We start from the raw sequence: 26,525 nt of genomic DNA, 5'->3' as shown, positions 1-26,525 counted from the left end.
ACAACAAATCTGTTGATTTGGGGTAGCATCGGAAGTGCTCTAGTTATGAAAATTGGTGGAGAGGCTAAAGCACATGAGATCTCCAAGACCCAGAAATGGTTTGGGAAGATTCTAACCGGTTTGGGAGATATTAAAATAAATAATATTCTTAGTGAAGTTCCTAAGTCTAAACTTAGGAAAAATAAAATATTAATGGGTATTAATATAAAACTGGGTTAGAAGGTTCCAAAACTCATGGATCAAACCAAATCTAATCTTAGTCGTTGATTAGAGATTTAATATCAGTCGTTGAAGGACCAACAGGAAAAGTATAAGAAGAGGCTTGAGGGTCAGTTGGAGAACACATTGAGGGAGACCAGTCAGTTCGATTTCTGGAGTGGGGCTCGCTGAGAAATTCGAACTAGTGGTTTGGAGAGCAGTAGGAAGCAACAAGTACGAAACAGAGAGTCGGGAACAACACCAAGGGAACAACACAGAGGTTGGAGAGGCAGACGCAGAGGCAGCAGACTGCCCAGTCATTGGAGGGCCGACATGGGTGACACAGGGAGGCCCAATGCTGACGCAGAGAGGCAGGGGCTGATGCAGAGGGTCTGGGAGCTACACAGAGGTCAGCTAGGCTAATATTGAGGCTGGGAGAAGTGTTGAAGAATTTTCTCTCTGTTGGGTAAGCCAGTTTGGCACCCTGTTGTACCAAAGAATTGTTGAATAATAAAATCCTCCCTTGTTGCACCGGTTTTCCCACATTGGGGTTTTCTGGGGACTGTTGTCCAAAATATCTATGTCGATGAATTAATTCTGTATTATGGTGTGATATCTACAGCAGAATTTATTTTAATGTTTACTGAAGGATTTTTATAACTTATTGGGAAAATAAGTAGGTAAAATAAATCAATTGTTGCAATGAGAATTTTCACATGGTATCAGAGCAAGCAATTAGAGATAGGAAGGGAAAATCAATTATGGGTCGAGACCATGATGCAGAGGCATCTATGTTAGGAGACTCTCACAAATTTTCAGAAAAATGCACAAGGGAAAGTGATTTTGATTTCTCTATGTTGGCTTCTAGGCTGGAAGAAGAAGTGGCTTATGTGACTAGCTCTGCATCATCAGAGGTGTGGTATATAGATAGTGGTGCTTCTTGGAATATGACGGGAATCCGGGAATGTTTCTCAAATTATCGGGAGGAGAAGATGAACTTTCAGATCACCATGGGGAACAAGGCAAAGTGTACTCCAGTAGGGAGGGGTACCATAGTTTTTCAGACAGAAACGGGAGAGCGAATCCATGCTACCACTGTGCTGCATGTACCAGGATTGGGGATGAATTTACTTTGTGTTGCAACATTAAGGCAAAGGCTATGACGTTTTCTCCATCAAGGAGAAAGTATATGTCAAACACCCGAGCTGGAAAAAGAAAGTGTAGATCGGGATCAAAAGTAACACGTTGTACAGACTACAACTAGAATCACCAATGGCACTAATAGGCAGTCATGGGGACAAGGATTTGAACGAACTATGGCACAGAAGAATGGGACATTTGCACCATGGGGCTCTGAGAATTCTCAGAGCACTGTAACAGGAGTTCCGGATCTTAGTATGGAACGAGATGATGTATGCAGAGGATGTGCTCTAGGAAAGTATGCTAAAGCAACATTTCCTAGAAGTAAAAATAAGGCCAAGAGTGTACCAGGATTGATACACTCAGATATTTGCGGACCCATATCCACTAAAGCTCTTAGTGGTGCTGAGTACTTCCTCACCTTCATTGATGACTACTCAAGGAAAACTTGGATTTATTTTCTGAAAACCAAGGATGGGGTTTTGTGTCGATTCAAAGAGTTCAAGGTTCTGGTGGAGAATCTAACTGGGAAGAAAATAAAAGTTTTGCACTCAGATAATGGTTGAGAGTATGTCGATAAGGACTTCACTGATTTTTGCGCTAAGGAGGGCATCAGAAGAGAGTGGACAACTCCTTACAATCCGAAGCAGAATGGAGTAGCAGAAAGAAAGAACAGGACTATTGTAGAAACAACTAGGGCCATGATGTATGATCAGGATATGCCAAAATCCCTGTGGGCAGAAGCATGCAACACAACAGTCTATGTTCAGAACAGAACTCCTCATCGGGCATTGGGCAAGATTACTCTAGAGAAAGTCTTGACATGGAAGACCCTTGAAGTCAGTCATTTCAAGATATTTGGGAGCTTAGCATATTGCCGCATACTAGAGGAAAAGAGGAAGAAGCTGGATCAAACTGCAGAGAAAGGATATCTAGTGGGATATAGCGAGAACGCTAAGGCATACAAAATTGATCTTCCAGGGAGCAGGAAGGTAGTAGCTCGACGAGATGTGAAGTTCATGGAAGACAGGGCTTTCAGGAAATCTCAAGAAATGCCTTCCGAGGAGCGGTCAAAAGAGGAACCGTTGGTCAAACCTCTTACACCAACAGAAGAAAAGAATTCTTCCTCGGGTCAGGAAGAATCATAGGATGAGGCGGAGATAACAGAAGCACCTACTGGCAGAGAAAGAACGAGCAGGGAACTTCGTCAAATTCTGTGAGATGCAGAGGATTTCATCGGTGCCCCAAGGAACAATAAGAGGGAGTGAAAACAACGAGATAGATATCAGGCATTGGTAGCTCAAGATGGGGAGCCTGCCAGTTTTCAGGAGGCAGCTCAGCATCAGGTTTGGCTGGATGCGATGGTAGAGGAGTACAACTCGATAATGGTGAACGATGTCTGGGAGGTAGTGCCAAGGCCTCAAGACAGATTAGTGGTAGGTTCGAGATGGATCTACAAGATTAAATACGCTGCAGACGACAGTGTTGAGAAATACAAAGCCAGGTTTGTGGCTAAGGGTTATGCTTAGAAGGAAGGAATTGAATACGAAGAGAGCTTCGCCCCGGTAGCGAGGTATACATCTATTAGAACCGTGATATGTCTTGCAGCACAGATGGGGTGGGAGATTCATCAGATGGATGTCAAAACGACATTTCTGAATGGTGTGATAGAAAAAGAGGTATGCATTGAACAACCTAAGGGCTTTGAGACACATGAGAAGAAGTCTCATGTATGCAGATTGAAGAAAGCCTTGTATGGGCTGAAACAAGCACCTAGAGCATGGTATGGGTGAATCGATGGCTACTTGCAGAAAATGGGATTTGTCAAGAGTGACGCAGATCCAAATCTCTACTATCTGGTTGTAGAGAATGAGCCTTTAATCTTAGTATTATATGTGGATGATCTCTTCCTGACAGGATCATCTGGGCTCATAAGGGGCTGCAAGAAGAATCTAGCCACGAAATTCAACATGAAGGATTTGGGATGAATGCATTATTTCTTGGGGTTGGAAGTTTGGCAGCAAAAGGGGGAAATCTTCCTTGGGCAAGGGAGATATGCTACAGAAATCCTGAAGAGATTCAGGATGGAGGACTGTAGACCCATGGCTACTCCAATGATAACCAACTAGAAGAAGATTGATGCATCAGAAGACAAAGATGTTGATCCCACCTTATACAGGTAGCTCATAGGGTCCCTGATGTATTTGGTCAATACCAGGCCAGACATTTGCTACACTGTCAACACCCTCAGTCAGTTCATGGTGGAGTCCAAGAGGGCACACTCGGAAATAGCCAAACATGTTCTCAGGTATTTACAGGGAACAGTCGATTATGGACTCTTGTACACCAGGGGTAAGGATATTAGATTGAGTGGGTTTACTGATGCAGATTGGGCAAGAAGTTCAGTGGATCGGAAAAGTACCTCTGGGTACTGTTTCAACATTGGATTAGGAATGACCTCCCGGTGCAGTAGGAAACAAAAATCCATGGCTCTGAGCTCAGCTGAGGCAGAATATATGGCTGCAAGCACAACTTCGTGTAAGGCCATATAGCTTAGAAGACTGCTTGTGAACCTATTCAGAAGAAAAATGGAGGCAACCAAGATCATGTGTGATAATCAGAGTTGCATCAAGCTCTCTGAGAATCCAGTGTTTCACGATCGGTCAAAGCATATTGATATTCGGTGTCACTTTGTTAGAGACTGTGTCCAACGAGGAGTTGTATAGTTAAGCTAAACTCCTACAGGAGAATAGGTGGCAGACATCCTTACCAAGGCCCTCGGAAGAACCAAGTTTGATTATTTCAGGGAGAAGATGGGGATGATAAAGAATCCATTTGAGTAGCAGAAATGGGTATGATGTTGCAGTGCAGTAGCAGTCAGTAGTAGCACGTTGCAACATGATGAGAAGGAGTTTGCAGTGCAGATACAATCTTGGGAAGAACGACGAACAACAGCATGGATGCAGAGGGAGTTGCAGTGTTGGGAAGATGGACCAACAGTAGCACGAATGCAGAGGGAGCTACAGTACAGATGTAGCAGCGGCAATGATAGAGCCATGTGCAGCAGTACACGATGCAACAGTGCAGAGGATGTTGGGCAGGGAGGCCTAACATCATCACAGGGACCGGTGTCGGATAATTAGTGTGATACTCAGTGTGGAGTATTACTAGAGCACAGTCCTCGTTAAGAGGGAGTGTTGATTTGGGGTAGCATCAGATGTGCTCTAGCCATGAGAATTGGTCGAGAGGCTAAAGCACATGAGATCTCCAAGACCCAGAAATGGTTTGGGCAGATTCTAACCAGTTTGGGAGATATTAAAATAATTAATATTTTAAATGGAGTTCCTAAGTCTAAACTTAGGAAAAATAAAATATTATTGGGTATTAATATAAAACTGGGTTAGAAGGTTCCAAAAGTCATGGATCAAGCCAAATCTAATCTTAGCCATTTATTAGAGATTTAATCTTGGTCGTTGAAGGACCAAATGGAAAAGTATAAGAAGAGGCTTGAGGGTCAGTTGGAGAACACACTGAGGGAGACCAGTTAGTTCGATTTCTGGAGCGGGGTTAGCTGAGAAGTTCGAACTAGTGGTTTGGAGAAGCAATAGGAGGTAGCATGTAATATCCCGTTTCAGATATATTCCCCCAAAACCCCAGTAAACTCCAACCAAATACTCACAAATGATATAATAACCGGGAAGCTCAAAATAATAAAAATAACAGTGGTGGAACATATAATAATGTAAACATGAAATATAAGCAGATACTCGAGAAATGCAGAGAGAAATGCTAAGCCATTTTATTATACTGAGTAATGGAATGAGTACAGGAGGTGATCAGAAAGATGGCACCTCGACTTGCACTAGGCAAGTGAAGAAATACACTCAGAATAACAAAGGAATGACCTCTCTCTGAACTGCGTGGATGCTGCTGGAGAACTGCCGTGCTGTTGCTACTGCTGGAAATCAAATGAGGATTTGGGGCTGTTCCCCTCCTCAGAAAATGCTGAAACTCTGGAATCAGCCTCTACTTAGAAAACCTAGAAAAACCCAGAAAGCTTTTCTGAAATGGCCGACCCTCGAAAATTGCCCCCTTGGGGAATCACGCAATCCCTCAAGGCTCTGCGCTGCCACTAAGTAGAATCCTCCAAAATACTGCTTGAAACTCTGCCAAACTCCTCCAATATGCAAGAGCTGATCTCTTGCTCAATCTCCTAGCTCAACTCCTCCACAAACCCCCAATCCGGAATTGCCCCTAGAAGAACTACGTCCCTCTCTCTCAAGACTACGCAGTCCTCCAATGCTCAGCTCCACCTCAGTGCCAAAGATCAAAACTACTGCAAAAAGACTGCTGAAACTACCTTGCCCGAGTAGGCACTCAAAGTCCCCTGGGGCTAAGGGTGAGATCTCCGAATGGAGACACTTAGTGCACTAAACAGTGCTACAGACAGGCTAAATAGCCAGCGTGCTCCAAGTCAAAGTGACTAGCTCAAATGCTCATAACTGAATGCCAAAATGAGGAGGTTCCTCTCTCCTTTATAGCATTGGCCTCCCCAAATCCCAAGGCTCACCTCCTCCAACGTAATCCCCTCTTGCCACATGTTCCTTTCCCATCTGCGCAGTGCCTCCAAGTGTCTGCGTGGGCCCCATCTTTGCATGGTCCTTTCGCCCCCTTGGCTCCCCTTTAAGTCACAATGTTGTGCTACTAGGAAGTGACTTTTATTCTAAAAGTGAGTTATGTCCTCTTTCCTCACCTTTTTTATTTACAAATAATTATAGAAGGGAAAATTGAGCAAAATTGAATATTCTAATTAGCCATGGCTAATTAGGAATATTACATAGCAAGTACGGAACAAAGAATCGGGAACAACAGCAGGGGAACAATGCAGAGGTTGGAGAGGCAGATGCAGAGGCAAAAGGTTGTGCAGTCACTGGAGGGCCTACGTGGGTGACGCAGAGAGGCCCAATGCTGACGCAGAGAGGCAGGGGCTAACGCAGAGGGCCTGGGAGCTACGAAGAGAGGCAAGGGCTGACACAGAGGGTCTGGGAGCTACGCAGAGGTCAGCTAGGCTAACGCTGAGGTTGGGAGAAGTGCTAAAGAATTTTCTCTCTGTTGGGTAAACCAGTTTGGCATCCTGTTGTATTGAAGAATTATTGAATAATAAAATCCTCCCTTGCTGCACCGGTTTTCCCACATTGGGTTTTTCTGGGGACTGTTGTCCAAAATATCTGTGTTGATGAATTAATTCTTGTGCATGTTTTTGTTTCTCTATTATGGTGCAATCTCTGCAGCAGAATTTATTTTAATGTTTACTAAAGGATTTTCATAAATAACTTATTGGGAAAATAAGTAAGTAAAATAAATCGGTTGTTGCAGTGATAGAATGTTCACAAATTCATCAAGGAAATCGAGTAAAAAAGCTTACAAACCATGGACAACAGGTGGGGACTTCGTAATGGCATGCCCTTCCATAATGGGCTTTGGCATGTGCTAATGTCTCCAAGCTCCAAATGGGGTTAACCAAGTATCCCATTAGGTGGTTTCTACTTCTAAAAAGGATAATATGTCCAAGGTACATCCTTTAAAAGGTGGTGGCATGTGATAAAGAGATGAATGGAGTAGGGAATGAAAAGGGGCAGCCCTGGATCACATGTTGGGGTACAAGGGTAGCTAGTAAAAGGGAATCCCACACTTGAGTATATAATGTATAGGAGGGAGCAATCGTGATACATGGGGTGCCTCGACCTTGATTTTTCCACTCTTCTTTATATGCCTTTTGCTTTTTATGATTTTTCCTTAATTATCTATTGGGCTCAAGGGGTAAGAGCATGATGTGTGAGCTATGACAGTGGATACCCCCTTTAAGGTAGGGCGGTTCATTGCCCACCAGTGGTTGGGACAATCATAGGTTCCTAAATGATAGAGGAAGCTCATCTAGGGCCTATAGGAACTAGGGTTATGGCCATGATGATGGGGTAGAGGCTAGAGCTCATGTATTGGCTTTTGCCCACGTGCTAAATGTGTTTGTCCCGACCATCTTTTGAATTTTCAGTACATTTTCCTATTGAATGTGGCCAATTATGCTTTTACTTTTCTTTTCAGCTGCATCAACCTCTGGGGCATCATTCCAGGCCCCGATCCAAGGTGTGGGCAAGGGGAAAGGGAGTGCTAGCCCTATGTGGACCGAGTGGAGGAATGTGGACTCAAGTGGTAGAAATGATGAATGGGGTTATAATGAGTGGAAAAGGGGCAATATATGTGGATGAGGGAGTAGGACCACAAAACCAAAATCAAGGTTTCCCATGAAATACCATCCCTAAAGCCAAATGGTCAGTAAAAGAGATCCCACGGGACTAGAATCCAAGGTTAACATCGAAAAAGGGGTCTTGGAGATGAGCAGAGACCTAGCCCATTATTTCCACTGAATTCCACCTTTAAACCATGCCCATAAGTGTCCATGATAAGCAAACTACAATACTCAATTACCAAATGCCAAGGCATACCTTTAAGTTCGGGAGGACCACCTTCAAACATATGATCATGGCAGATGGGTGAGGGACCTCATGGCTGGCTCAGGTGGCAGAGAAATGGCACAACGAGCTAGTTGGTAGCTGCAAAGGGATGCCCTGAGGACATCTTGGAGAAAAAAATTCTCCTCTGGATATCACCCACAAAATGGTGGGCAACACCCACCTTCTAATATATGCTCTTGATAGATTGGCGAGGAAACATACAACTGACGCGGGGAGCGGAGATAAAGTGGCACATCACATCGACTATGGGTGGCTCTCAGGGGCTGCTGGTTGCTGGCTGAAAAATGACTAGTAAAGAAACTCTCCTAGCGGTCCCCACTTTTGGTGGGTAACAGGGCTCACATGGTTTTTACATGGTTTTAACTTGTGACATTGGGCTGACAATGGTGGTGAATGCTGCACTAAGTAAATCTATGTACCCCCACTGACAGAGGGGTAACTAGTACCATTATGGAATATACATGGATAATTTAAAATTATTAGAGTTCAATATGAACCATCACCCTTGGTGAAATTTTGTAGGGTCAATGCAGCATTAATTCTATTTATTTTTACTGTGAACAATTTACTAGTATGATTTCATGTTCCATTCCATGCATCAAGTAGTTCTCTGACCTGTAGCTGGGAAATTTTCGTTAAGAGATCGAAATACCATTCAGGTTGCAGATTCTGCAAAGTGACAAAGAAGTGAATATATAGTTCTCAGTGGATTCCCTTAAAACCTTACAATGTATGAAGTTTGAACAAGTTGGACAATTTGGTTTCATATGTCACAAGTACAAAAGCTAGTTGAATTTCCTATGTTATTGCTCACATGTGGACTGGCGTAAGAGATATTATGGGCTAGCCATGATGAAATATGAATGGAGTTTCTGAAATTACCTTAGTTAAGGATCAATCTTCTTCCTTGACAATTTTCCCTCTTAGAAAGAAAGTAGTCTTTTAACTTTCTGTCTTAGGCAACAAAGAGCTATTTCCTTTTATCCTATTGTGAACAGTTATTTCATGTGATTTAATGTAACAGTTAGTTCCGTGATTAGGATTTTTTCATTAGAAGATTTTTAAACTATATAGGTTGCAAATTTCTAGAGAGTGACAAAGAGGTGAATGCACTGTTTGAAGACATTTGTTTAAGGTGTCATAATGTCAACACAAGTTGGATAATATGATTTTACAAATCGCAGGTATTAAAGCAAGTTGTTGGATAATGGCCTCTCGTAAGAGATGGGCCAAGTGGATGTCAAGCTTTTTTCTTGTATATGTTATAAGGTGGGCTAGCTAAAAAATAAATATTTTGGACCCTTCTTATTGGCTGCTGAATTCCTCCCCTGCTGTGAATGTCTTTATGGTGGAGTTTAGCTAATTTAAACCAAAGTGGAATAGTCGAACTTAGCTTTCGATGTTTCATGGTGACCACAGGGATGATTAGCACTGCATCATTATTCTATTTGCATAATTCTGTTCTATTTTATTGTGAATGTTCTGTTCTCTGAATGGAATCCCGAGCACTGTCTTTAATATTTATTGTTTACTTAATAGGACCATGCATTCCTTTGACATTAATATGAATCCCCGCATCTTGTTGTTTTACTGTATGAGTTTGTTGCTGTGAAGAAAAAGACATTGTTTTGGTGGTTCTGTGGTTCTTCAAAACTTTATTGAATTTCTTATATTTCTAACTTCATTTGATTTCATGGTTGCTTTCCTTTTCAGAATGTGGTAAATATATAATGTCCTGTGTTGTTTCAGATGTCTATCTTGCAGGCACTGTCATGTTGATATTTGGAATGGGCTTATATGGGCTATTCATTAGCGATTTGCCTGGGAATCTGACTGCAGATAAAGATCGTGCTCTTGCTAATTCTTCTTTGTTTGGGATGTTTGTTCTCAAGGTATACAATCTGGTTACACCTATAATTACAGATTGTGTAGATGATGCACATTTCAAATTTAGACGAAGTCTTGTTCCACTTCTACTCTTTATTTTTCCAGCTACACTGTTTATCAAATTCTTTGTCAGAATAATTAAACAAAAAATGTCAGTACAGTTTATTGTAAACATATAAATGTGTGATGCATGTGTGCATGGTTTACTTAGCAACGTAGAAGCCTGACACTGGCCATTAAGGTGAGATGTGGGGAAATGAAGTGATGGGCATTTGTGAACTATATATTTGAATTTTGAGTGTATTCCATATGGGGAATTTGAATTCCTTTATATTTTTAGTACAACATTTTATCTTTAATTTGCAACTCTTCTTTTGTTTAACATGGTAAATCTAGCAGGTCTTGTGAGGGTGGCTCACCAGACAAGAGCTAGACCAAGGGACACCAATATGAGGTGTGGCCCACTGTCAGCGCAATCACTACCTCTTGTTCTTTTGTGGAATTTCACTAGGGAGGCTTCCCAATATGTAATGTCCCCAATTAAATTAATTTTGCTGAGATGAATTTCTATTTTTGTAATTAGGTGTTGGGAAATATTTTGGCATGTAAACTTAGGAAAAGTGGATGGACAGAGTCCCCACTTAATTTTTGGAGAGATGGAGGCCACCAACATTAGGGAAAAGGAAAGATTAAATTACTAGTGGAATATGGGGCCCACATGAAGTACACACTTGGGGAAAAAGGAATTCGAATTCCTAGAGGCAAATCGAATTGGTGGAGGGACCCACAAGGAGTGCATGGCCAGCAATTATAAAAGGAAGGAATGAGGGAGAAATAGGGGTCTTTTGTCTATTTGAAAACCGAATTTTCCTTAGATGTTCAGCTGAGCCAACATTGTGTTGCTTAGCACAAGAGCTTTCCAAGGAGAGAAGCTCAACCTTTCTTCGATGGACTTCGAGTGCCACCCAAGGAAGGCTTTCCTTAACCACCGAGACTGGAAGAAGCATCAGTTGCAGGTCGTACGCATTTCTGGAGCATAACACACAGTCTAAGAGCCACCACTGCGTAGAGGAAGAATTCACTGGTTATTTGTAGAGCAGGGTTGTAGGGAAATTGTTTGGAGAAGTTACAGGAGCATCCTTTCACCATTTTTAGGAGTGTAGAGGGCAGCTACAGACAAGAGGGCCATCCCATATGCAACTCTCATTTCATCACACGCAGGATTGCGTCATCTCCTCCATGACTGCGCAGTCATTGGAGTGAGATTTGTTGGGGCAACATTATCCCAGGGATTTTGGAGTTGGAGAGCTGGGAGATCATTTGGAGGGACATTTGAGGAGGTTTGTTGGACTTGGGAGTGCAAAGATTGAGAGTATCAGTCACAGCAACAAAATTCGTATTTGGAGGAGGGCCAAGCTGTGAAGGTTCAATTTTTGAAGGTTGGAACTAAGGGAAATGTTGAAATTTCTAATTATTACCCGTTAGAAATTTTATCTGTATTCTCTGGTTTATTTCACCTACTTGTTTAATTACTAACAAGTTATTTAACCATAAAAACACTGAAATAAACACAATACAGTCTCAACCATCTACAGATCAACAACTGAAAGAAATAGACAAACACACAAGTGACACTGTTATTTTTGGACAATCGTCCCCAGAAAAAACCCAACTTGGGAAAATCGGTGCAATAGTTCTGAGGGTTTTATTATTAAGCAGCTTTTCTGAGTACACTGGGTGCCAACCTGGTTCACCCGACAGAGATAAATAATTTGGTAGTAATACCTCTCTTCGGAAGCAGATATTTTGAAAGTCTGCCCCACGAAACACTCTCCAGCACAATCTGAAGCACTGCGTCAACCCTCCTGGCCTCTGCGTCAGCCCTCTGAGGCTCTGCGCAGCCTCTTTGGCCCTCTGCGTCACTCCTGCAGCCTCTACATGGATGCCGTAGGCCCTTCTGGCCTTTGTGCAGCCCCTGCTAGCCTTTGCGTGGCTCCCTTTGCTTTTGTGTATGCCTCTTTGCTTCTGCGCTGGTCTTTCGGCACTATCTCTGCCTCTCTGCCTAGTACTCACTGCCCCTCGCTGCAACTCTGATCACTGATTCGATTTCTCTTGGCAAACTTCGCTCTAGAAAATCGAATGACTGATCACTATGGTTTGTTCTCCAACTGACCCTCAAGCCTCCTCTTATACTTTTTCTTTTGAGTCTTCAGCGGCCGAGATTATATCTCTAATCAACGGCCAAGATTAGATTTGGCTTGATCCATGTCCTTTAGAACCTTCTAACCCAGTTTTATATTAATACCCATTAATATTTTAATTTTCCTAAGTTTGGACTTAGGAACTCCATTAAAAATAATAATTATTTTAATATCTCCTTAATTGGGTAGAATCTGCCCAAACCATTTTTGGGTCTTGGAGATCTCATGTGCTTTAGCCTCTCCACCATTTTTCATGGCTAGAGCACATCCGATGCTACCCCAAATCACAGGAAACCCTTTTTGGGTTTTTGTTGGGTTTTGGGCAAGGATCACAATCCCAGATTCCTAGAATTTTCTGGGCACTCTAGAGTGGGAAAATCAAGGGGCGAAGTTAGGCAGTAGTGCAGTTTTGGAGCAGCAACGCAGTTTTCTGGAGGAGCTGGTTATTGCAACTGTTGGGCTTTCTTGTACTCATCACCTGGTGCTTATAGCTTGCCTTGTGCAAGCCCAGGTGCACTTTCTCCAACTCATTTGTACCACAACAGATATTATTAATAAAATTTGGCCAATTTGGGGATTTGCAGAAATTTCTGGTTTGTGTATGCATTTATGAAATTTTCTGTGTTATTTATTTTTGCATGTCTTTGTTATCATTGTAAAATTTCCACTAGGAATATTACAGTGGTATCAGAGCATGATCTTGGCCAGCTGTGGGGGAGCTAGCAAGATCATGGAGGATTTGGCCATGCATTCATAGTGACTGGTGAATTTATGGGTACTCTGATGACACTGAAAGGGAAGAGTACACAAGGGATCGTGGAGGATCTGATGAGGGAGAACTGATTGTTGAGGAGGAAAAACCAACAAGTCCTAGAGAGGATGCAACAAATGATGGGGACGTTGAGACATAACCAGCAGAGAAGCCACACACATGCACACTCAATTCAGCAGAACAATACCCATGGCCAGCCCAACCGACCTACCATGCCTCATTTTTTGGGTGAACCGGAGAAGGAGAGGGAACCAGACACCTTTGCAGATTTGATGAGGCCCTCCATGGATAGGATTGATGAGTGTGAGGCGTTGGACCCTAAGATCAGGAGGGCTTTCTCATTTGAGGAGCATAGAGGAGGACAATTAGAGGATGAGACTGAGAGGCGCTTTTGCTGGTGGAGACCTGGCTTTAGATATCAGGAGCCTAAGGAGGAGGTTGAGCATGAGATTGTGGGCACACAGGAGTGTGAGGAGCGTGTCAATGTGTCTAGTGTGACGCAAGAGTCACCCTTGTTGGAGATCCCTTTGGTAACCTTGGTTGACACCCTAGTGGAGATAGTAGAGCATACACCTAGAGGGCCATTTATTGTTGAGGAGCCACCCATGGATGAGATGTCGTCCATTGTTGAAGGATCCATTGATGAGGTGTCCAGGGCCATGTCCGAGTTTCCATGCGATATCAACACACAAGAGGTTGATGAGTTTACGGGAGACATATCCACCGTCGATGAGGAGTCGATAGGTATAGAGGCATTTGTGAGAGTTTCCAGAAGGTAGCTACCTATCGCTGACTGTTGAGGATGTTATCCATGATGAGCTATCTCTAGAGGGACAGTTAGTGGCTCATGTTAAGCCCATGGTGGAGGAGGATGAGAAGCCATCCTTAGAGTCAGCCATCGATGAGGAGCAATTAGATGCATCTGCAGCCAACAAAGATGTCATACTTTCATATGACAGTCCCCTTCAGGCATACATCGATGAGGCTTGTAGCATTATTGGGACAGCTCCGCATATTGGTGAGAGAGAGGCTACGTCACCTAGGAAGATTACATGGATTGACCAGACTAGTGAGATGAGGCGACACAAGTTGCGCGAGGTGCAACATTTGCACGATGGAGGACATGTTCTATGTATTGTTGTTCATGCATTCGATCCCTCTCTCATGGTTGGATGGCGAGAGATATTGAGTTGGTATCTGGTGGAGTTGACTAGGAGGTTAGATGCATCCATGGACATAGTTCAACGGACGTTGTGGGTTACCAGAGGGGCTCGAGGGCCAGACTGTTGTTGGGATCCAGGTGGGATTCTCCATCACATCGTGGAGTCGGTAGGTGATGGTAGCAGCTGCGTGATGGACTCGGTGGTTGGGCACACACACCTTTTCATATCCCCTTCAGATTTCCTGACAACACTAGTGACAGGATGGATTGACAGAGGAGCAGGCAGATTTCATGAGTTGTCATGGCATGTTGGGTTGACATGGGATTGTAGGATGATTAGACTACTCTGGCAGGAGTTGGTAGGAGGAGGTGGCATTGTCAGGCCACAGGACATGGCATGATATGGAGACAACACTCTCTCATTGATGTATGGGGCACTAGAGCTATTGAGGTTCGACATGGTAGCGTTATTCCCGATTGCATGTGAGGAGTTGGACCACATAGGTGTACCTAGGCAGATGAGGAGGTGTAGATCACATCGTGGTGGGTGTACTAGCAGAGTGGTGGATGCATGGGCACATATGGGATGCCCTATGGTACATGGTGGCATGGCATTGAGCATTGATGTCCAGTGGTGCATGGAGTTGTGCCATAGAGTTCAGGGCTATGGAGTGGTTGCAGGGGTGTGTATTTGTGTGCTGCAAAGCCTGATGATGTACAACAAGTTGTTGAGGTGTTTCCTCCGGAGAGATCTCCTGACGAGGGCATCAGGTAATTCATTGGGTTTGGCACACCCAAATTTGGAGAGCGAGTTGATCATAGGGCCGACTGTGAGCTTCCCTTTATCACTCACTAGCATTGCACATTGACGCCAAGGACTTTGATAGCGTCCCTTGATGCTCTCATTGCGAGCAACAAAACCCAAGAGGTTCATCTGAGATAGTTGAATGTGGCACAGTGCATCAGGAGAGAGGCTTTCCAGTTGTGGCATATGGTCAAGGCGCAAGTTGGTGGATGCAAGCTTGGGGGTAGTCCAATCTTTTGTAGAGGTAACACTTGCACCACCCTTGAGCCCACACTCAGGGAGAGCCATGACACCCTTTGGGTGAGACATTCTGAGGTGTCTCAGGAGCATCTACAGCAGTTTCAGACCTTCCATGTAGGCGGATGTTTAGACTCTAGGCGGTATTGGGGAACTATTTTAGGAGGCAGGATGACAGATCCCACTGCGTGGTATGGCCACCGCAGGGTAGTTTTGTACGCACCAGATTGGTTCGTGATGTATGGAGTCCATATATCGATTGCACGCAGGGGCATGAGACATGGTACAGGTTGGCACGAACAACTTTCGAGACTATGCCGCAACCATTCTCACTATGGGATCCAGGGATTTGGTTGGTTGATTGGACACTTTGTTTCATGATGAGCAGGAGTAGGATAGAGGATGACCCAACTCCCACTTGGTTTGACATGTGGGGGAGCATTGAGGCCTTTGTCGCATGGCAAGGCTGGTTTTCCTTGTTGCTGCTACGAATCAGAGTGAGTGTTGGATGGGTAGGTCGTGACATCGTGGGGATGCTTGGGCCAGATGCATTGGGACTCCATAGATATTTTTCCATCAGGTCCCAGGAGAGGAGGATACAGCTTGCGTGTGACAGGCAAATCGTCATGATCAGAGTGGCGCAGCGACAACATGGTGGCACCCCTTTTGGACTAGCTTGGGATTCTGGCATAGCAGGGCTTAGCAGTTTAGCTACTCGTAGAGGTGAGCTAGTTTCTACAGGGGAAGGTCATCTTGATCTTCCATTAGGTTTTAGTGATTCATTGATGGTGTGGGGAACTTCACCAGTGTGGTAGGGTGATTAGCAGGAGGAGACCAAGAGAAGCTCAAGTAGATGAGGGTTTAATCCCACCAGGATTGGATTGCATCTTCAGGAGTCCACTCCTGCAATGCACAAGAGGGACTATTTGGTAGAGCAGTTACACGAGGAGATGATCAGGATTTTATACTACCATGATGCTCTACTTAGTGGCGGTATGTAGAGGGTGTCTGATGCCTATGCTGAGCTAGACAACGAGTGGAGCAAGGGATGCCTCACACTGATCAGGATGGCATGGAATCCTGGTAGGATAGGGCAAAGATCAAGGATGGTTGGGTGGTACGTTTGGGACCTCGGTATTGTGTGCAGAGATTTTTGGGTTCAGCTGATCGAGAGGGTGCTTGTTTAGGCATTGCTTGAGGACAAGCAATTTTTGGTGGGGAGGACTATAATGTCCCCAATTAAATTATTTTTGCTAAGATGAATTTCTATTTTTGTAATTAGGTGTTGGGAAATATTTTGGCATGTAAACTTAGAAAAAGTGGATGGAGGGAGTCCCCACGTAATATTTGGAGAGATAAAGGCTTCCAACATTAGGGAAAAGGAAAGATTAAATTACTAGTGGAATATGGGGCCCACATGAATTACGCACTCGGGGAAGAAGGAATTCAAATTCCTTGAGGAAAATCGAATTCGTGGAGGGACCCACAAGGAATGCATGGCCAACAATTATAAAAGGAAGGAATGAGGGAGAAAAAGGGGTCTTTTGTCTATTTTAAAGTCGAATTTTCCTTAGTTGTTCAACTGAGCCAACATTGTATTGTTTAGCACAAGAGCTGCCCAAGGAGAGAAGCTCAACCTTCCTTTGGTGGACTGCGAGTGCCACCCAAGGAAGGCTTTCCTTCACCACCGAGACTAGAAGAAGCATTAGTTGCAGGTCGTATGCATTTCTGGAGCATAACACATAGTCTAGGAGCCAACATTGCAAAGAGGAAGAATTCACTGGTTATTTTTAGAGCAGGGCTCTAGAGAAATTGTCTGGAGAAGCTACATGAGCATCCTTTCACCATTTTCAGGAGTGTAGAGGGCAGCTACAGACAAGAGGGCTATCCCATACGCAACTCTCATTTCATCACACGCAGGACTTCATCATCTCCTCCATGATTGCACAGTCATTGGAGTGAGATTTGTTGGGGCAACATTATCCTGGGGATTTTGGAGCTGGGGAGTTGGGAGATCATTTGGAGTGCCATTTGAGGAGGTTTGTTGAAGTTGGGAGTGCAGAGATTGACAGGGTCAGTCACAACAACAAAATTCGTATTTGGAGGAGGGCCAAGTTGTGAAGGTTCAATTTTTGAAGGTTGGAACTAAGGGAAATCCTTTATGGGTTTTTGCTGGATTTTGGGAAAGGATCACAATCCAAATTCCTAGAATTTTCTGGGCACTCTAGTGTGGGAAAATCAAGGGGCGAAGTTAGGCAGCAGTGCAGTTTTGGAGTAGCAACGCAGTTTTCTAGAGGCGTTGGTTATTGCCGCTGTTGGGCTTTCTTGTACTCATCACCTGATGCTTGTAGCTTGCCTTGTGCAAGCCCATGTGCACTTTCTCCAACTCATTTGTACCACAACAAATATTACTAATAAAATTTGGCCAGTTTGGGGATTTGTAAAAATTTCTGGTTTATGTGTATGCATTTTTGAAATTTTCTGTGTTATTTGTTTTTGCATGTCTTTGTTATCATTGTAAACTTTCCACTAGGAATAATACTCAATAGTAGGTCACCTAATAGAATATGTCAAGTATAAGGGATAAGGTGACAAGATAGGCCGTAGGAGGGATACGTTCTTAAGGAGAGGGCTTAGCTAGCACAATAAAGCAATGTGCACCCTCCAATAGGCCTAGTTAGGGAAAAATGTGACCTAGGGATTGAGACATAAGAAGGTGGATTATTAAGAATTAACATGGGCGAGATGAGACAAGCACGATGGCAGAAAAGCACTTAAGCCCTTCTATTATATTCTATTGATTTGAAAATCTGAATTTAAAATACATCAATGATCATTTTAGGTCTTCTAGATTTAGATTGAGATCACACTGACAACTCATTAATGGATCATGATGACACCTTGTCAAGATAAGAATTACAAATGTATTCTCAGACTTTGTGATTATCTAGGGACTCACACAATCTAACATTACCCCCCCCCCCACCAATCACAAGTCTGAATAATTTTACCAATAACTTTTGTTATCTTCAATCTGAAATTGTTGAATTGAGTTTCAATGAAGATATGCTTCAAAAACTGTTAATTTTAGGTATGTTCTATGCTTAGAGAAATTTATTTCAATTTTCACAGTTAGCTCAATATCTTTTCTAGATTAGCAATCACATCAACATTAAAGTAAACTGCAGATAGAACATAAACATAAATTGCAGAAGACAAGCCAAGACAAGAGGACACAAGATGTGGCGCTAGCCAGGGACAAACCCCAATGTGGGGAAACCCTTGATCAATTCTTCTTATATGTTCTTCAATAGTTCAATAGAGAGAGAGAGAGAGATAGTACATTTACAACAGAAGTCAACACTTAGACTTTCTAGATAAGAGAATAGATCATCTCTACATGAGATCAGTTGAAGACATGCTGCTTCAACTGATTCTCCAAGGTGACTCCTTCACCTATCATTGTGTTGCATCTCGTCATCATGTTGCACCTCATCGTGTTGCACCATGCTGCACCCATCATCACATTGCTGGACCTCATGACCATGCTGTACACATCATCACATTGCTGGACCTCATGACCATGTTGTACACATCATATTGCTGCACCTTGTGTTGCCACTGATGTCCCATGTACCCTGTTGTCGCACAGATTGACACGACAACGCTCAGACGGGGGCTGCCACTCTGATCCCCGATCTCTCCGTTTAAGCCTGTCTCCCGCAGCTAAGGGGGGTAGACCCTATGAAATGACGAAGACCAACTGTCGACCAGTTGGTTGGGAGACACGATATGATGAGCACTAAAATGATTTAATTAATTTAGCAGACCAGTGCCTTAAGAGATTGGTGTTAAAACGATTACTTGTTAGATGAGATAGAAATATAAACCGTGAACAACAATCATTTGTCATCAAATAATTTAGAACAGTGCAAGATATCCTTTTAAAACCACAAAGTTCTTGTAATGACTGATATCCAGCAATTAAGAAAATTTCAATCAATGCCTTAAACAACCACACAATTATAAATCATGAATCATTAACCAGATACCATATGCAGCTAATCTTTAAAATGATCATTCATGTACAGATTTGTCTAAAATAATAAACATTCATTCCGCATCGATAAATTTGAATCTCAGCATGATAATTTCCTTAAAATAATTGGATCTGGCAAAACTTTCCGACTTTTTTTTTTTTTTTTAAGAAATCTAAACTATACCAAAACCTAAAAAATAAATGAGATTTAAACTATATATATATAAAAAAAAAATATTATTTCTAAATTAAAATCTAAATTAAAACGTATTCTAAAATCAAAACTGAAAACTAAACTAAATCAAAAAATTTAAATCCTAAATGAAAACCTTTTCTTTTTATATTTGATTTTAAAAAAAACCAAAATTTAATTAAAAAAAATTAAACTAAAACAAACTAAAATCTAATTATAACTTAACAAAACCTAAATCTAAAATTAACCTACGTCTAAAGTTATAAATGAGACTATACTAAAACTAAACCTAAAAACAACTACGCAAATGTATATGTCATAAAATTAAGCAATCAAAGAAAATAAAAAAAAAAACGCTATACGCTTCCCTTTTTTTAACTTACAGTTTGGATACCCTCTACGCAATGCTTACTGCAGTCACGCAAAAACGATGGGTTCAACAAATAAATCCTGAGACAAGTCCACAGGTATGCGATTTCCAGCACCAGACGGAGGCGATTGAAGGAAAAAACGCTGAGCAATCCTGATGACTACACGCAGGAATGCACAGTCGTTATTGCACTGGACGCTGCGGCGGCGTTGAACAACTTGTTCCACTAAAAACGCAGGGCTTTCCACTGTCTTCATTCTACCAAAGATCTATACGATTGGGCCAAGGCATGAAAGTACAGTCATATCCAGGGGACGCAGATGGGCTTCACTACAAATCCACCCTCCACAGAAATTAACTTGCTGTTATTCTGATCGGAAAAGGCTACGCATAAACCGTGAGCAAGGAGAATTCAAATTCGAGAGCTTTTTCTTTTTGGCGAAGATATTCTTTAAGCATCCAAGAAGAACCCACGTAAAAGCAAAAGCATCGATGAACAGAAAAGCATGCTACAGCCAATTCGGAAATCGCCTCACGTAGAAGAAAAATGATGATTTCACCGTATGCACCACTATGCCAACGCAGAGATGGAACGAGAGTACTCAGAAAAGGCCACTGAAACTCACCACAAAAACTGCACCTGCGACCTGAAAGCGATGAATCAAGCAACCAGAACCCTAAAAAAAATAAAAATAAATAAAACCCTAGGATTCAGAAAAATTATTTACAGTTTTGTGACTCTGCAACAGCCAGATTTAGCAATAACAACAGTAATATTATCGAAAATTTCAGATTTTACTGTGAAGAACTTCAGAAATTTTCTCATGCAAATTAGAAAAAATAAACTGAATGATAGACCCAGGATCAAAACCAGCTGGGCTCAGCAAGAAAATTGCTTGCGGGAGTTGGCTGGTTCAGCCGAGAACTTCCCCAAACACCCGCTAATCTTCTTCAATAAGGGTCTCCTGCACGGCTCACTTCAACCATCAGTAAAGAGAGAGAAAATAATATTAGATCTCAAAAAGCAATGGAGATACCTGCCATTACTCCAGAAACCCTAATACCATTCAAACCCTAGCAAGTGAACAAGATACCTGTGCTCACAATACTCTACAATAAGCTATTATTAATGGCCGAAAAATAAAATATGCAGAAAATAAATTAGCTCACAGCACTTCCAGAGAGTAACACCAGCAAGATTTGGACCCCAAAGTCTTCTTTTATTAACCAGAAACAAATTGCAAGAGAGCTTCTTCAGTACAAGACTCACAGATCCTATGATTTGAAATGACCCCTAGCACCCTATTTAAAGGAAATGATCCAACGGCTAGTTCGAGTGATCCATGTCGAAATGATCTTGACCGTTGATGAGAATCAAGACATCTCTTAATCTCATCCGTCGATTTATTAAAAAATGATATTTTACATGCATTCACTCAAAATATTATTATTTTATTATTTTAGGGTTTTTTGCTTTATTTTATAATTTTTATATTTTATATTTTATTTTTATATTTTTTATTTATTATTATTATTTTTTAATTCATTTTAAAATGGATCCTCGAACTTAGCCTTTGGAAAAATCTCCCAGGACCTAGGACTTAGGACTCATGAGGGGATTTAAAACATTTTCCAACCCTCAAGACACTTTACATCATGACTTTTACAATTTACATCTTAAGGGGAAAAACCCCTTATCATAGACCCTCATAAACCCCCCAGTTCTGCGACACAACTATAATCTAGCAGATTAACACACTAGGATTCTCCTAAAATTCTAATGACAAAATCCATCCCGACTTTGGGGTCAGGCTGAAGGAAAACTCTGCCGATCATGGATCGGTGAGAAGAAAAACCTTCCGGGACGTAGATTACCATTAGAAAGTTAGGTCCACCTAGGCAATTTACATACACGACTCATATCTGCTAGGATTATTTACAATTCATACATGCAGACTGGGTTTACAATCAATCGATCAAGCTGTTGATGACTGCAGGATGGCACGGACATGTTGATCAAGTGCTACCCCTTTTTGCAAAGAAAAGGGGGTGTACTGCATGGGTAGTTGACCGGTAGTGGTCAACATCTGGCTCTACTTGGGGACACGTTGCTGCTCTGTAGGAATGTGAGAATCCAGAATCTGCATCCATACAACACAAAAATAAGTAGCGTCCATCCAAAAATCATCATATACATTAAGCACAGGAAAGATAAAAGCTCTTCATTTATTAACTATCTAGAAAAGTAAATCTAATCCTAAAACAGAAATGAAAATGCGGAAAAACAAGTAGGGTTAGAGATACAGCGGATGCCCCTGGCATCAGATGTGTTCAATATAGTGTATACTGAGCATTTGCCTGCTTTCAGGCAAATCTGTCGGCTGCTTGTCGGATGTGCCATGTCCAATTCTGCATATGGTAGGACTTTTTCCTATCCGAAAATCAAGCTGCTCGCGACTGTCTGATGCATCAAACCTTTTTCTCATTCTCTTTCTCTTGCGCTTTTTCTTTGTGGCAGGCTGTATTACTGATGACATGGAACTTTCTGTTTCAAAGCTATCAGATGAAGTATGTAAGATATGCGTGACATGTCTTTCTTTATCCTGCATCTGATCTTTATCATTTTTAAGTCTATCTGGATCACCTTCAATTAACCATCTTTCAATCGAACCAATGACCTCCTCATAATAAGATGGAGCTTGTTGCGGCAAATGAGAAGGCTCCTGATCTATTGATGTCCCCTGGTTCTCTCATCCTTTGACCATTGTTGAAACTTTTGAACCTGTATTTTAATGGCATCCATTTGACTAGAGTGTTCAACCTTTATAGCATTGATTTGCCTGGCATGGTCTTTTTCCATATCTTTTATTACTTTATCGTTCTTTTCCTTTATGTTCATCAAGCAATACTGCATAGAGTTTATTTCTTCTTTATGATTTGCTTGCATGGTGGCCAACTGATTATTATGATCAAACATCATGATAGTCATTTCTTCATCCATAGTTAATAACTTGTTTTGCATAGAATTAATTTTCCTATCATGATCAGCCAATGTTTTTAAAACCGGAACCAGTGACCGGACCGGTCCACCTAATGAACCGGTTTACCGATCGGAACCGGTCTAACCGAGACTGGTTTGGTCTAAACGAACCGGTTTTAGAAAAATACATTAAATAATTATTTTTTAATGAAAAACTATTTTTAAGATTTAAAACCATGATTCCAAGCCAATAGAGACAAAATATGCAAAGATTGCTCATTTATATACCATGTAAAGGTGAATATATCAAAATGGCACCGAGTGCAATACATATCATCGACAAAATACATAAGCAATGAGGCTCTAAATGGCCTCTAGAGTGCAAAAACAAAGCCTACAACTATGGGGCCAGTGGCCTACTACAAGACTTCAGTCTAGACTCTACATATATGATAATAGTAATACTATAATAGTGATCAACATTATCACTTGAAGTTGAAACTTCTCATGAGTCTCAGTCATCATGATCAAACTCAGTTGGTTGAGTCTCGACTCCCAAACTTTGCAGTCACAAACTTCTCTATTGGTTCAGTGACTTGAGTCTCAAACTTCTGAAGGTATTCTGCCCTAATATGCCCTATTATTTCATTTGGTGCTCCACATGGCTTTACATGGCCTCCTATCCCAGCCAAGTGTTGCTTGAACCTGTTAATACCCCCTCCTTGAATGGATTTTTGGCAATATTTGCAGATCATTTTGCCATCAATCAAATCACAATGAGCCCATGCAGTATCTCTGGCTTTTGGAGGCATGATGACTCCCTGGATGGTAGATCATAGAAGTGAGAAGTTTATAACACATAAAAAAAATTAATTCATGGACAACAGTCAAATAAGGAATTTTCAAGTGCAAATCCTTACCTGGAAATGCAAACTAGTTTCCTTAGCCTCCTCTTGAAGATGGCAACTCCACTGACAGCTACACACTCTCCAAAATAGCTCCAACTCCAACTCCAAGATGACTACTTCAGCAAAAACTCAACACTCTCCAAGCTCACAAACAAACTCACAAACACTCACAAACACTCCAAATCAGTTGTGTGAGACAAATGAGAGTGAGAGGGGCCTCTTATAGCTTGGAGAGGGTGTTTTTGGAGGGAAAACACCCTTAGTTCCCCCCCAAAACCCCTAAACCACAGTCAGAAAACCGCTTTTTGCAAGTTATGGTGGGCATGCCTAAAACCGGCCGGTTTAGGACGGAACCGGCCGGTTTTCACCGGTTAGGGCCAAAATTTGGAGAAATTGCCATTCCAACCGGGTTTTTTGGCCGGTTTAGACCGGCGGCCTTGCTAACCGACCGGTTAGACCGGTAACCGGTTTTTAAAAACGGTTTTAAAAAACACTGTGATCAGCTTTCATGGTCGTCATATTTTCCTCTAAGCTTGACATCTTGCTTTGCATGAATCTAATTTCTGTGTCATGATTAGTCTTTATGGCCTCAATTTCTTTAGCATGCTGATTTTGCATAATCTCCATCTCCCTATTACGTTTTTCCAGGTGGGTGCATAAAGTTTTCACATCATTGACATAATTAGTTTGATTGCTCTCCATATTTTTCACCAGCAGCATTAGTTCTTGTATAATTTGCTTTTGCTCTTCCTTTTCATTGTCATTTGTCCCTGATTTTCCACTATCATGGACTTGATCTGCAATAGTACCGGTGGATGACACATTCTGATATGAAGAATCGTCTTGGAATCTTTCACCGACAGCTGGACCTTTTATCAAATTACTTTCATTCTGTTGCACAATTTTAGGGGCAGAAGGCAAGCTGTTTGGATTATCATATCTATCTTTAAAAGCATTGACAATGTCTTGTAAAGAAGTGAAAGAATCCTTAGGAAAATTATTAAACCAATTCAAAGCATCACCCTCTAAAGAAAAGACAAAAAGACGCATTTTGATATCTTCATGATTAAACTGAGGGGGTCTACAATATATGATCACTATACGAGCCAACAAGCCTAGATGCCCTTTAACAGCGATTGAATCACCACCGAGAACACAGGTAATTTGGAAATGGCCTCCTCCGGAAAATCATGGAGAGACGGTCAGTAAAATGACATGGTTTAAAAGAATAATCCATGATGAATAATAAGGGATCAAATGGATGATAGAACGAGATCTCTGCTCAAGAAAAAAAAATAGATGAAAGAAGTGGAGTCGCCACTTGAACAATGATTCTAATTCTAAAATCCAAAAGCAACAAACAAGCTGATGAGAGAGGCTTCTTGTCTGGGAAAAATAAAAGAAATGGAGTCGCCACCCAAACAAGAAATGAATTGAATGGAAATTGCTGATATGTGATGAAAAGATCCAAATGATGCCAAAAAATGTTGAATCTGCCAGCTCAAATGAGAGATGAAAGAATGATGAGAAATGAGAAGATGAATGTCGAATAAACCAAGGACAGAAAAAACTCTGTCCCCGGCAACGGCGCCAAAAAATGTTGTCGCACAGATTGACACGACAACGCTCAGATCGGGGGCTGTCACTCTGATCCCCGATCTCTCCGTTTTAAGCCTGTCTCCCGCGGCTAAGGGGGGTAGACCCTATGAAATGACGAAGACCAACTGTCGACCAGTTGGTTGGGAGACACGATATGATGAGCACTAAAATGATTTAATTAATTTAGCAGACCAGTGCCTTAAGAGATTGGTGTTAAAACGATTACTTGTTAGATGAGATAGAAATATAAACCGTGAACAGCAATCATTTGTCATCAAATAATTTAGAACAGTGCAATATATCCTTTTAAAACCACAAAGTTCTTGTAATGACCGATATCCAGCAATTAAAAAAATTTCAATCAATGCCTTAAAAACCACGCAATTATAAATCATGAATCATTAACCAGATACCATATGTAGCTAATCTTTAAAATGATCATTCATGTACAGATTTGTCTAAAACACTGTTGATAATATCGGCGATATATCGGCGATATTCGAAAATATCGCGATATTTTCGGCAAAACGATATATCGCCGAGAAAATATCGCGATATTTTCTGTTTTGAAAATATCGCGATATTTTCAAAATATCGCGATATTTTCAAAATATCGGCAAATATCGGAAAATATCGGCAAAATATCGCGATATTTTGAAAATATCGGCAAAATATCGGCTATATTTAAAAATTTGAAAAAATTATTTTTTATGCTTGCCGATATTTGCCGATATTTTTGCCGATATTGCCGATAAGATATTTTTTGGACCCTTGCCGATATTTTGCCGATACCGATATTTTCAACACTGGTCTAAAATAATAGACATTCATTCCGCATCGATAAATTTGAATCTCAGCATGATAATTTCCTGAAAATAATTGGATCTGGCAAAACTTTTCGAAATTTTTTTTTTTTTTTATTTTTTTTTTTAAGATTTTTTATTTTTAATTTTTTTTTTTTTTAAGAAATCTAAACTATACCAAAACCTAAAAAATAAATGAGATATTAAACTATATATATATAAAAAATAAAAAAAATAATATATTTCTAAATTAAAATCTAAATTAAAACGTATTCTAAAATCAAAACTGAAAACTAAACTAAATCAAAAAATTTAAATCCTAAATGAAAACCTTTTCTTTTTATATTTGATTTTAAAACAAAACCAAAATTTAATTAAAAAAAAATTTAAACTAAAACAAACTAAAATCTAATTATAACTTAACAAACTATCTCTCTAAAATTAACTATGTCTAAAGTTATAAATGAGACTATACTAAAACTAAACCTAAAAACAACTACGCAAATGTATGTCATAAAATTAAGCAATAAAAAAAAATAAAAATAAAAACGCTATACGCTTCCTTTTTTAACTTACAGTTTGGATACCCTCTACGCAATGCTTACTACAGTCACGCAAAAACGATGATGGGTTCAACAAATAAATCCTGAGACAAGTCCGCAGGTATGCGATTTCCGGCACCAGACGGAGGCGATTGA

At 41.2% G+C, this 26,525-nt stretch overlaps 1 protein-coding gene across 4 annotated transcripts in view; it reads left to right on the top strand.

Moving 5' to 3' along the window:
* The window catches only part of LOC149166841 (uncharacterized), a 357,550-nt gene that overhangs the window by 198,532 nt on the left and 132,493 nt on the right, over nucleotides 1-26,525 (top strand). For all 4 annotated transcript variants that reach the window (XM_089432776.1, XM_089432772.1, XM_089432775.1 and 1 more), the window contains one exon: nucleotides 9,621-9,763. In XM_089432776.1, the coding sequence (XP_089288902.1) occupies nucleotides 9,621-9,763 (143 nt within the window). The remainder of the gene's footprint in view (nucleotides 1-9,620; nucleotides 9,764-26,525) is intronic.

Source organism: Pinus tabuliformis, chromosome 5_1 (assembly GCF_031772625.1).
Source record: "Pinus tabuliformis cultivar Carrire ecotype Pingquan chromosome 5_1, CPIR1, whole genome shotgun sequence".
Classification (NCBI taxonomy): Eukaryota; Viridiplantae; Streptophyta; class Pinopsida; order Pinales; family Pinaceae; genus Pinus; species Pinus tabuliformis.
The sequence above is the reverse complement of the archived record's forward strand: the minus strand, read 5'-3'. Positions and strand labels throughout refer to the sequence as shown.